Raw genomic sequence first — 13,118 nt, 5'->3', positions numbered from 1 at the left:
AAATTAAAGGACAGAGGAGCAGATTTATTAATCTTTTTGAAAAGTTTTCAGTATATATTTAGGTAATGAAAGAGATAGAGAGAAAGATCATATGTAAGCAAATAATTAGTTTCTGAACTCTTTCAGAGGAACAAGTAATTCAGAAATAAAATATACTTAATAAAACTGGAAACTCTACTTAGAATCAGAATTAAGAGAAATTCGTTCAGGTCTGAATTCCTCCAGAATCAACAGTTCTCAATCAGCATCAGTCAATTTGGATAGGAATGATATAAATTAGAGCTGAAAAAGAACTATTAAATCATCTAATCCATCCTTCTTGCAGCATGGGATGTAACCCTACAGTATATTTTTGAGTGCTTTGTCCAGCCTAGTTTTAAATTACCCAAGTGATGGTGCTTCCATCACTTCCTCTGGAAGATTGTTTCACAAGCTAACATCTTACTTTCAGGAAACATAAATTTCCCTTATTCCAGATTTTCTGTTTACTTGCAGATGTCATTGTCTGAATCATAGTAAAAGGAAGTTTAAATAGTGTAAATGAACATGCAGATGTTGTAGGAAGAGTTAAGTACGCTAATAAGAAAGGAAGAGGTAATCACTGTGCAACAGTCCACAAAATACATTTACATTAATTATTTGAAAATCTATTATTTTGAATGTTATGTTGCTGGCTTGTTTAAGGGTGTTGCTGCATAAGCAAACGTCTCATTTTCAATTACTCTATTTCCCATTTTCAATTACACTAGTCATTTGGTTTGCTTTTATTCAAGTATTTCCAGTGGTTTGCGTGGGTAATTGCATGTGAAATAGCAACTAAACATGTACTAAAAAACAATCTTTGATAATTTAGCCACAAACCTAAGTATGTGGTTATATAAATATCTATTTTTCTCTCTACATCTGTCTTGATTTGTGCATGTTGTGCCCACTCAAAACTCCCACTGAAGTCAGTGGGAATTTAGGGCATAAAAACATACATGATGAGGTTTGTCATCAGCTGTCTAGATAGCATGTGGTAGGTACACTACAATTATATAAGATGTACCATTCTCTGCATATAGCATTTATGGAATATTTAGAAGTAATTTTCTGTATAGTGCAGTAATGATTTAGCAGCATGATTTCATTAATATCAGTAGATGTTGATGGCTAAATCTCTGTGCACTGTTTGAAAATTCATCCTTTACTATTAATACTTGAAACAGGCGATTTTTGTTTTGAAAATGAAGTTAAACAAAGGTTACTTACGAGTAACACGAATTCTCTGAACATATTACTTTTTGCAGATCCCATAGGAGTTGCATACCATGCCTAGCAAGCCATAGAACCATTTCTAGTAGTAAACAATTAGGAGACACACAAGCTGCTGCCATGAATCTAAACATTCCGCACCATACTTATAAGTCTCACTCACTTCTAAGAATCCTTAGTACCTCATTGCCTTACTTAACTCTATACAAAGATCTAAGGGGGAGGGAGGAAACTGAAAAGGATTTGTGAAGCTGGGGCAGAATTGAGGGAGAATGCTGGGAAAGAGGAAGAAGCACATAGGTGTCAATAGAGAGAAGATAGTTCCCTAGACCCAGTGAAAGACAGCTGGGAGAAGTAGAATTCTCTCTGAGATAAGGAATGGAGGTAGAAAAGAGATCCAGGTACTGGTAGAGAGTTATATGACAGTGGCTCTCAACCCTTCCAGATGACTGTACCCCTTTCAGGAGTCTGATTTGTCTCGTGTACCCCAAGCTTCACCTCACTTAAAAACTACTGGCTTACAAAATCAGACATAAAAATACAAAAGTGTCACAACACACTATAACTGAAAAAATTGTGTACTTACATTTCAGTGTATAAAGCAGTATACACAAGTCATTGTCTATATGAAATTTTAGTTTGTACTGACTTCACTAGTGCTTTTTATGTAGCCTGTTGTAAAACTAGGCAAATATTTAGAAGACTTCTGGGTACCCCATGTTGAGAACCACAGTTGTAGGGAAGCGCAACACAGGGCTAGGGAGCAAGAAAGAGGTAAGATACTATGATGATAGGTGCCATTATCAGAACCTAAATATATAAGTTAATAGATAGGAAGCTAGCATACATAAATGGCTACTGTCATTTTAATCTGATTCATAAATATACAGGTACAGCTAAATGGCCATATTTATGTATAAGCTGATTCTGAATCAGGGATTTGTGACAGACCTTCTTGATGACTAAGAGCTCTAAGTTCATGTCCATATTCATTTTTCTTTAGCATAATGACATACTGAGATGGTTCCAAGTTTATCATCTAGTACTGTACAAAAGGCAACACACACAAAAATTAGTATTTAAACCTTGGTAGCTTCCAGGGCTCCTTAAAGACTTTTTCCTCTGCTCCACAGGCCTTGAACAGGGCTTCTGTCCAATCTCCAACTACTCTTATGTGCACACTGAAGAATTCCTCCTCAGGAGCTGAGGTAAGCGTGAAAGGATGCCACTCCATTTGGGATACAGAAGGGCACTGTAGAAATATATACTGGCCAGGCTCCATTTTAAAGCCACATTTCTTCATATGGAGTTCAAGGACTCCAGAGGAATGAGTCACCACCTAAACCACAGTAAACCACAATAAAAGATCGATTTGTCCTGTTCTGCTGTGTTAATTATGAATACATGTTCATTTATAGTAAGTTACAAAGCTTCCTCTAGTTCACTTCTACTTGCCTTCAACCAAAAGGAATTAAAAAGCGGGATACACATTAGTTTTTAAGTTGGCAGTGGACAATGTACTATACAATATATCATAGTGCTACTGTTATTCAACATCAAATTAAGAATTTCAGTTGCATGTATTATATGGTATTTTGCATTATGGATTTGAGAAGTCACGTGAAGCCTGTGTGAGAAACCACATTTTAGGCAACTTTTAGCTTGAGAGTCTGAGAGAGACCACACAACTGTATCCCCAAACATATTGGGCCTAACGTTCCTTTCACAGCAATTTGACTCCAGTGTAACTCAATTGACATGTATGATGTTATTGCTGATTTACATCAAAGTAAGTAAGAAGAACCAAGCCCATTGAATACAATTCTAATTCACTTTTACTAAAAGCTCATCTCAGATAAGCAACTGAGTTTTTCAATATCATGAATGGTTGCTTAACAGAAATTTCAGTCCACTGAAATTCTCATTTTAGTGACTTTACCATCAAGGCTCATCTGCCACAATTATCCTCCTAGACAATGAGTCTGAGTCTGATCTCACTTAAAGCTGGTTTCACAGCTGTGTAACTCATTGATTTCAGTGGAATTATTCCTGATTTACTTACTAATGTAAGTGAGATAAACAGGCCTTTAACTTAAAGGCAGATCCTCAGCTGACATAAGTTGTCATAACTCAATTGACTTCAATGGAGCTATGACTATTTTTACCAATTAAGGATATGCCTCATAATCCCCTTCAGGTCTCCAGGCTCTATGGGTAGAATCCTGGACCACTATTAAAGTTAGTATGAGTTTTGCTGCTAAGATCAGGATTTCACGCTGTAGGGCCAAAGAGAGAGAGACATCACCTGATCACAGGTTGCCTCATCAATCTGGTACAGACGCTCCCCGGGTTACACAAGACCCGACATACGCAAATTTGCACTTACGGAAAAAGTTCCATAAGCCAGAAATAGGATTTTCAAGTTGTGTAACGTACGGGAATACGTTTCTGATTTATGCAAAATTCAAGTTATGCTAGGCTTTCTGGAATGGAACGATTACATAAGTTGGCGGGGGCGTCTGTTCATTGAGGAACAAGTTTGCTTACATGTAGAACTTATGGACTCACTATTGGAGTGGGAGCAAAAGCTAAAACCAAATAAAAAAGCAATACTTTGCAAAACTACATGGTAATACTGGAAGCTAGCAGTCAAGATGAAGCTACAGAGTGGTCATCAACAAAATTAGCAAATAAAAAAGGTCTGTGGATAAAACCATTTCATTTGTACATTGCTTTTTATTCAGACATTTAGACTATATTACATACCTTTGTAATGACAACTTCCTGCTGAAATCTCCAGAACCTAACAATTTTTTCACAGATGTATACTACCACAGGACCGAAAACCCATTTCCAAGCCTGCAGAAAGTTGCACATAAAAAGACATCAAAACTTAAGAATCAAAATGTTTTCATTTCTGATTAAATAAGCAGTTAGCATAAAATGACATGATTTGGACCTTTCTTCTATGGCTTTTGGTTGACCTACCAAGAGAACATATTTCTTGTACTGTCTACTAAGGGACAAATTCTGGCATTTACCTGAAACAAATATAATCAATTCCTTAATGGGTGCACTACAAAAGCTGTGTTAATGCACATCTGTATTCTGGCCAAGATCCTCCCTTTCAAAGCTTTTCCTACTAACAGACAAAAGGATTAACTACTTAGGAGTTGTATGTATATGTCATTGCTAGGTCATGGTGTACAAATACATATATTTATGGAGCAAAATCCAGAGTCTTACTCCCTTGCTTTTGTCACAGAGACTGAGACATTTCAGAGTGGTCAGAAGAGAGGTAACCAGCTTCTCCCCATTGCTCTCATTGTTGGCTGTTGGCTTTCCAGTACGCAAATGTGTGCAGCACTAGCCAGAATTAGATCCAAAATGTTCACTTATGCTTTAAGTATATATTCTCACATATCAGTTCGTCTGTTCTGTATCAATAATTGAACTAAGCTAATTTATGGCATCTAGCTGGTCATACTGTAGATATTATACATGATCATTGTACTTTGCTGATCATATATACTGATCAATATAATAATAAAAAATACATAGCTGATCATGTATATTAGTTGATAATTGTACTCGGAGTATAATAGCTTTAGATAATTATATATAATTGAATCTGCAAGATTACAAAAATGCAAACATGTGTCAGTACAGAGGACACCATCATATTTCCAGTCTAATAGATGGAAGAATGCACAAAAAGCTCATTTAAGCTAACCAAAGACCTGAAAAATAGGTGGCTTTTCAAATCACCAAATCAATATTTGTTTGCTGAAACACTGACTTTGGTGTACAAATGATGTTAGGTTATAAAGCATCTTTTATGAGAAGGAAATCTTCATTCATATTATGTAATTCCTTTAGATGGTGCTAAGGGAATGGAGTTGCAATTTGCCTAGGATAAGTCTTGAAAATTAAGTTAAAAAATACACATTCAAATAATGGCAAGAGGCTGACAAAAGTAAGAAGATTCTGAGTTAAAGCAGAAACTCAACTCATTCATTGTCCCTAAAGACTAGAGATGTCTCTGCACGGTCAGCAGTTTGATATGTCCCAAATAAGTTAGCGTAGCTCAAGTTACAACAATGATTAAATCGTTTTTTCTGTTTGTACTACTTGTAAATAAAAACATGTAACAGAAATTGTAAGAGCTCAGCCAAAGCTTTCAAATGAGCCACTTTGATCATCAGCAAACAGCTTTTAAACACTTTCATTTTAACGTCTTCTGGATGGTTAAGAATAACAGAACATCGTCCAGAACTGGTGGACTGGTAGGTGACACATGTCCTTCCCTGGTAATCAGGAAATTTACATTTTTTCCCAGGTGGTGATTTCTCCTCATAATTAGAATGAAGTGAGATGGTGCTGGACTGACTCAAGATAGGGATGGATGATATAAAGTCTGATACAAGTTAATGGTAATTGTGTCACTGACTTCAGTAGAAGCCAGATCAAGCCCATATGGGCTGACAGATACAATACAAAGTATTAAAGAAATGTCTTCAGGATTTTTGCCCTCTGAGTGTTCTTTTGAATGGAATTCAGAAGTACCTATCAGATATTATATCACAGCATATCACACATCCAGCAAAGTAACATTCTTACAGATAATCTATATGCCAGATGGTATTATCACAATTCATTCAATATAATGTGAATTTAAGTTTATGGTTTTGGGTATGCAGGAAAGTCTGGCAAAGGAGGTCTAACAGAGAAAAAGATAAATTCACTAGTTAGCTTTATGATAGTTAATATCAGGCCATGCTGTTGAAGCAAGCTTCTGTCTGTATTCACAGAGCATAACAGCATATTGATTTTTATGGAAACACTGTAGCTGAAATTTTTAGAGAGGCATTTATTTCCTCATTAATAGTGGATAGTGGCTAACAATAGTTTAAGAAAAATCTATGTCAGCCATTAAAAGCACTACAAGATACTGAATGTTATTTTTTCCTCTATTTAAAATTTTTTGAATGGAGGTGCAGAATCCTTTGGAAATCTTAGACATAGTCTGCAGATCCCCAGGGGTCTGTGGACTTCAGGTTGAAAACTACTGCTTTAGATAGTAAGTTCTTAGGGGATGGGGTCTCTTTATTAGGGCTGTCAAGTGACTAAAAAAATTAATTGCAATTAATCGTGCGATTAAAAAAATTAATCGTGTGATTAATCATGCTGTTAAAAATAATAGAATACCACTTATTTAAATATTTTTGGATGTTTTCTACATTTTCGAATATATTGGTTTCAATTACAACACAGAATATAAAGTGTACAGTGCTTACTTTATGTTTATTTTCTATTATAAATATTTGCACTGTAAAAAACAAAAGAAATATTATTTTTCAATTAACCTCATACAAGTACCGTAGTGCAATCTCTTTATCATGAAAGCAGCAAAGAATCCTGTGGCACCTTATAGACTAACATGGAGCATGAGCTTTCGTGGGTGAATACCCACTTGGTCGGATGCAAGTAGTGGAAATTTCCAGGGGCAGGTATATATATGCAAGCAAGAAGCAAGCTAGAGATAACGAGGTTAGTTCAATCGGGGAGGATGAGGCCCTGTTCTAGCAGTTGAGGTGTGAAAACCAAGGGAGGAGAAACTGGTTTTGTAGTTGGCAAGCCATTCACAGTCTTTGTTTAATCCTGAGCTGATGGTGTCAAATTTGCAGATGAACCGAAGCTCAGCAGTTTCTCTCTGAAGTCTGGTCCTGAAGTTTTTTTGCTGCAGGATGGCCACCTTAAGATCTGCTATTGTGTGGCCAGAGAGGTTGAAGTGTTCTCCTACAGGTTTTTGTATATTGCTATTCCTAATATCTGATTTGTGTCCATTTATCCTTTTCCGTAGAGACTGTCCAGTTTGGCCGATGTACATAGCAGAGAGGCATTGCTGGCATATGATGGCGTATATTACATTGGTGGACGTGCAGGTGAATGAACCGGTGATGGTGTGGCTGATCTGGTTAGGTTCTGTGATGGTGTTGCTGGTGTAGATATGTGGGCAGAGTTGGCATCGAGGTTTGTTGCATGGATTGGTTCCTGAGCTAGAGTTACTATGGTGAGGTGTGCAGTTACTGGTGAGAATATGCTTCAGGTTGGCAGGTTGTCTGTGGGCGAGGACTGGCCTGTCACCCAAGGCCTGTGAAAATGTGGGATCATTGTCCAGGATGGGTTGTAGATCCCTGATGATGCGTTGGAGGGGTTTTAGCTGGGGACTGTATGTGATGGCCAGTGGAGTCCTGTTGGTTTCTTCCTTGGGTTTGTCTTGCAGTAGGAGGCTTCTGGGAACACGTCTGGCTCTGTTGATCTGTTTCCTTATTTCTTCGTGCGGGTACTGTAGTTTTGAGAATGCTTGGTGGAGATTTTGTAGGTGTTGGTCTCTGTCTGAGGGGTTAGAGCAGATGCGGTTGTACCTCAGTGCTTGGCTGTAGACAATGGATCATGTGGTGTGCCCGGGATGGAAGCTGGAGGCATGAAGGTAGGCATAGCGGTCGGTAGGTTTTCGGTATAGGGTGGTGGTAATGTGACCATCACTTATTTGCACCATGGTGTCTAGGAAGAGGACCCTCCCTGAGTGTCAGTTCATCTGCAAATTTGACACCATCAGCTCAGGATTAAACAAAGACTGTGAATGGCTTGCCAACTACAAAACCAGTTTCTCCTCCCTTGGTTTTCACACCTCAACTGCTAGAACAGGGCCTCATCCTCCCTGATTGAACTAACCTCGTTATCTCTAGCTTGCTTCTTGCTTGCATATATATACCTGCCCCTGGAAATTTCCACTACTTGCATCTGACGAAGTGGGTATTCACCCACGAAAGCTCATGCTTCAAAACGTCTGTTAGTCTATAAGGTGCCACAGGATTCTTTGCTGCTTTTACAGATCCAGACTAACACAGCTACCCCTCTGATACTTTATCATGAAAGTTGAGCTTACAAATGTAGAATTATGTTCAAAAAATAACTGCTTTCAAAAATAAAATAATGTAAAACTTTAGAGCCTACAAGTCCACTCAGTCCTACTTCTTGTTCAGCCAATCACTCTGACAAACAAGTTTGTTGACATTTACAGGAGATAATGCTGCCTGCTTCTTGTTTACAATGTCACCTGAAAGTGAGAACAGGCGTTCTCTTGGCACTGTTGTAGCTGGCGTTGCAAGATATTTACGTGCTAGATGTACTAAAGATTCATATGTCCCTTAATGCTTCAACCACCATTCCAGATGAATTACATCCATGCTGATGATGGGTTCTGTTTGATAATGATCCAAAGCAGTGCGGACCGATGCACGTTCATTTTCATCATCTGACTCAGATGCCACCCGCAGAAGGTTGATTTTCTTTTTTGGTGGTTTGGGTTCTATAGTTTCCACATCAGAGAGTTACTCTTTTAAGACTTCTGAAAGCATGCTCCACACCCCGTCCCTCTCAGATTTTGGACGGCACTTCAGATTCTTAAACCTTGGGTTGAGTGCTGTAGCTATCTTTAGAAATCTCACATTGGTATATTCTTTGTGTTTTGTCAACTCTGCAGTGAAAGTGTTCTTAAAACAAACAACATGTGCTGAGTCATCATTCAAGACTGCTATAACATGAAATATATGGCAGACTGCAGGTAAAAGAGAGCAGGAGACATACAATTCTATCTGAAGGAGTTGAGTCACAAATTTAAAAAATGCATTCTTTTTTTAACAAGCATCATCAGCATGGAAGCATGTCCTTGGAATGGTGTCCAAAGCATGAAGGGGCATACGAATGTTTAGCATATTTGGCACGTAAATACCTTGCAATACCAGCTACAAAAGTGCCATGCGAACGCCTGTTCTCACTTTCAGGTGACATTGTAAATAAGAAGTGGTCAGCATTCTCTCCCATAAATATAAACAAACTTGTTTGTCTTAGCAATTGGCTGAACAAGAAGTAGGATTTTTTTAATCACAATACATTCTTTGAGTTAATTGCATGAGTTAGCTGCAATTAATCGACAGCCGTACTCTTTATATTTGTGTAATGTACATATCAAGCACATTCTTTATACTGAATAAATAATAAACAAACAAAAATGCTGTAAATAATGGATTTATATACAGAAGGCTTGATTCTGAAATCCACAGTCTTCACTGGGAGTTTGCCTGACTAAAAAGGACTATACCAAAAACAATTATTAAGGAATAATGATACCTAGCATTTTTCATCTGTAGATGCTAGTGCGCTTTACAAAGGAGGTGAGCATCATTAGCCTCATATTTTAGAGGGGGAGACCAAGGCCCAGAAAAGTGCACTTGTCTGAGGTCACCCTACAAGCCAGCAGCAGACCAGGAATAGAACTCCAGCATCCTGAGTCCAGGTCACTGCTCTAGCCAGTGCCATTCTGCTTCCTCAAGAAAGGACATATATATATAAAAGACATGAGCTTCATTCTTACCACAGGTTCACTGCCAGAAAATAGTGGCAAAGGACATTGAGTGGCTTTCTCCCATTCTGAATAGTGATCTTTGCAATAAGTGACATTGTGCAGCAACAGACTCTGTGGTGTCTGACCTCGGACGAGCTGACTTAACACATAAAAAAAAAAGATATACAATTGATATGGTCTCTTTTGTTGGTCTGATATACTAGTATGTTAACAAATACTGTACTGAACGCAGAAATGGAAATATCTGAAAATATGGCAGCTGGTTTGTTGTCTTAATGTTGTTCTTTCAGATTGTTTCAACTATCCTCCTTCCACAAGGTATTTAGGTTTTTCATTGTCAACACACCAAGTGCAGTGTTTATGCTATACTATAAGTATGTAGCAACACCACTGGCAGTTTGGAGAGTTAGTACATGTAACAGTACAGTACTTGTCTGTGGATTGAGTCAGAAGGTAAGCTCCTTGGAGCAGAGACCTTGTCCTCCTCTATATGTGAACAGCTGGTGTTGCTCAGAAAAATAAAATAATAGTCAATTTCTTTTCTTTGCAGCTTTAAGGAATGTATGTAAAGAGCATCAAATAATTGTGAAGAGCCTTAATGAGATGCGTGGTTTTTTTGTTAACATATTTAAATTCTAACTTCTTTACACTAGAGAATTTGCAATGATGTGAATTTCCTTGAGCATACCCTTCTCAGCTATTGAGCTGTAAAATGTACCACAGCTGGTGCTGATTGTGGGTGAAGAAGAGGGGATAATGGGTCTAGGTCATATTGTTGCCTTTCTTTATCCCTTTCAGATTTATTTGAGGCCAGATCATGGTCTGTCCTGTGCACTAGTGCAAGGGATTAGAGGGGATAAAAGGTGCTTCCTTACTCCATTGTGCCAGTGTGCCACACTTCCTGTACAGAGGGGGCTCCATACAGCCACTGCATCTCTCCCTCTCTCAGGTGAACAGGAAGAAGCAAGAGGGGGTGGGGAGTAGGCGGAGCCTTGCCTCTTGCCTCCCCGCACCTCCCAAGTGTGTCCAGTTGAGTAGCTATGCTGTGGACCGGGAAGTGTACTTGTGACATTTGATGCAGTTTACTCATGCCCAGGAGCAATAAGGAGAGTAGGAGGAAGACTGAACTCCCTGAGTCAGTCTCCCTCCCAAACTGCCCCTATCTACGAGCTAGATCACAAACTGATGATTCAGCACTTTATTGTTATTTTCTATGGGGTCCTTTTTGGGATCACAGTGTGCAGGGGTGGCTCCAGGCACCAGTGCAGCAAGCGTGTGCCTGGGGCAGCAAACCGCAGGGGGCAGCCTGCCGGTTGCTGTGAGAGCAGCAGGCAGGCAGCTTTCGGTGACGCGCCTGCAGGAGGTCCGCTGGTCCCATGGCTTCGGTGGCAAAGAGGCAGTGGGGATGCCGATGGCGCAGCACTGGCAGACCTCCTGCAGGCATGCCTCTGAATCCGCGTGACCAGCAGACTGCCTGCAGGAGCGTCATCAAAAGCCATCTGCCTGCCGTGCTTGGGCGGCAAAAAACATAGACCCTCCCCTGACAGTGTGGCATTCTTAAGAATGCTGAAGAGCAGTTTACACTTCGCATATTTGAATAGGAGTGGATTGAAGTCAGTGGGACTACTTGTAGAGTAATGTATTAATCCATTGCCTGTCATGCTAACCAATACTGTCTCATTGTTTTCTTGGGCTTCCCCACCAGTTTGTCTGTATCCATCTGTTGTTTCTTGGTTTGTACTTAGGTTGTAAGCTCTTTGGGGCAAGGACAGTCATTTTGTAAAGTGTTTGTACAGCACCTAACACGATGGGGTCCTGGTCCATGACTAGCACTCCTAGGCGCCATGATAATACAAATAAATAATATGAAGTAATAATATTAATAATAGCAATCATCAGTTTGAGTAATGGTATCACACTTTGTCCATGATGGATTAAGGGACCAAAAATAAGGAGGCCTCTTGGTTCTATCCACTCGGGTGCTTAGGTGCCAAAGTCCTGTTTTTAAGCACCCCTGTAATCCACAAAACTGCTGCTTGTCTGTTGCCTAAATCACACCAAATCCCCCACTCACACTCACTATCGTAGGTTTGAATCACGTGTGATCCTAAAGTGTTGATATCATCATATATAATCACTTCATACCAGGCATATCATATATATATATGTTTATATACTCACCCCGTACCATGGATAACCAGACCAATAAAGAAAACCATGAATAGGTGATGGGTATACCAGAACACCTCATAGAATGATCTTCTGATGATCTCTGTAGATGAAGTCATGATCAGAATGAAAGCCACAGTGATTATGACACCAGTTACTCCAGCTATGGTAGTTAGTATCTGTGTTGTTGTGTTCTAAAATAAGAATAAATTATTATGTACAGAGACTAAATCAAAGATGCAGCTTCGGTATAAGAATGAATGTAAGCAACAAACCAGACAAGGCAAAAAGATTAGAAGCTGCATGAAAAAAGATTATTTGTTCTGTTATCCATTTAGGTTTATTCCAGACATGAATGTAAATATTAACTGCAATTTGTCTGTTTCAGCAATTGATAGGAGGAAATTACATAATCCTGCTAGTTCTTGAATCTATTTTTGTTGTACAAGAGTGCCTCAGAAAAGAGAGAGAATAAATTAGTAGAGTTAAGAGTAGGTAAAAAAAGAGATAATAACCAGAACAGCACTGAAAAAAATCCACCATCATTTTGAGAGAGATAAATGAGGGGTGCTCAGTGGCCTACGGACTGTAAGAAGTATGGATCTGCTTTGTTCTTATTTCACTTTAACTTACATCATTTCAGGCAGCAATAGATGCCCCTGCCTGACAGCCTCACGTTCTGTTGCCACTGCTGTCTCCATGAGACACTTATTCTGACTGCAGGCTTCCAGAATTCCAAAAGAGCTGCAGACTAGAATTGAGGATTTACCCTTTCAGGGCTCTAAGCTGTTCTCTGCCAGGATGGATGATGCTATACACACACTGAAAGACTCTCGTGCAACACTTTGCTCACTGGGAGTCTACACTTCTGCTACTAAAATGAAGCAATTTAAATCACAACACTACGTGAGACCATTGTTCCACCAGAGGCCCCAGTAGACAGAAGATCAAGACCTTCTTGATGTTACCTGCCATCTTCCATGACAATGGGCCCTTCTCACCAGACATCTTGTACCTCAAAGCAGTCATTTTGAATCTTTAATTGAGGACAGCACACCAATTATATCTCCTCCTTTCGGGATCACAGTGGTCCCTCTTGTATTGTACATGGCAGAAGATCATGTTGGACAAATAGGTACTCAGTACACTGGATATGTAATCCAGTTCATCTCCCTTCCTTTCCCCAACCCACTCTCCCAACCCTTTTCAGAGAGTCTTCTTATGAGACCATGTTACTTTAAGAGCTATGGATTGGGCACAATAG

General features: G+C 39.2%; 1 protein-coding gene across 2 annotated transcripts in view; it reads right to left on the bottom strand.

Annotated features, from left to right (window-relative positions):
* The window catches only part of NOX3 (NADPH oxidase 3), a 265,187-nt gene that overhangs the window by 20,139 nt on the left and 231,930 nt on the right, over positions 1–13,118 (bottom strand). For both annotated transcript variants that reach the window (XM_039528217.1, XM_039528218.1), the window contains 4 exons: positions 11,867–12,048; positions 9,695–9,824; positions 4,021–4,113; positions 2,340–2,593 (listed from right to left, as the gene is read on the bottom strand). In XM_039528217.1, the coding sequence (XP_039384151.1) occupies positions 2,340–2,593; positions 4,021–4,113; positions 9,695–9,824; positions 11,867–12,048 (659 nt within the window). The remainder of the gene's footprint in view (positions 1–2,339; positions 2,594–4,020; positions 4,114–9,694; positions 9,825–11,866; positions 12,049–13,118) is intronic.

This window comes from Mauremys reevesii, linkage group 3, assembly GCF_016161935.1.
Source record: "Mauremys reevesii isolate NIE-2019 linkage group 3, ASM1616193v1, whole genome shotgun sequence".
Taxonomy (NCBI): domain Eukaryota; kingdom Metazoa; phylum Chordata; order Testudines; family Geoemydidae; genus Mauremys; species Mauremys reevesii.
This window is presented reverse-complemented; position numbering and strand designations above follow the sequence as displayed.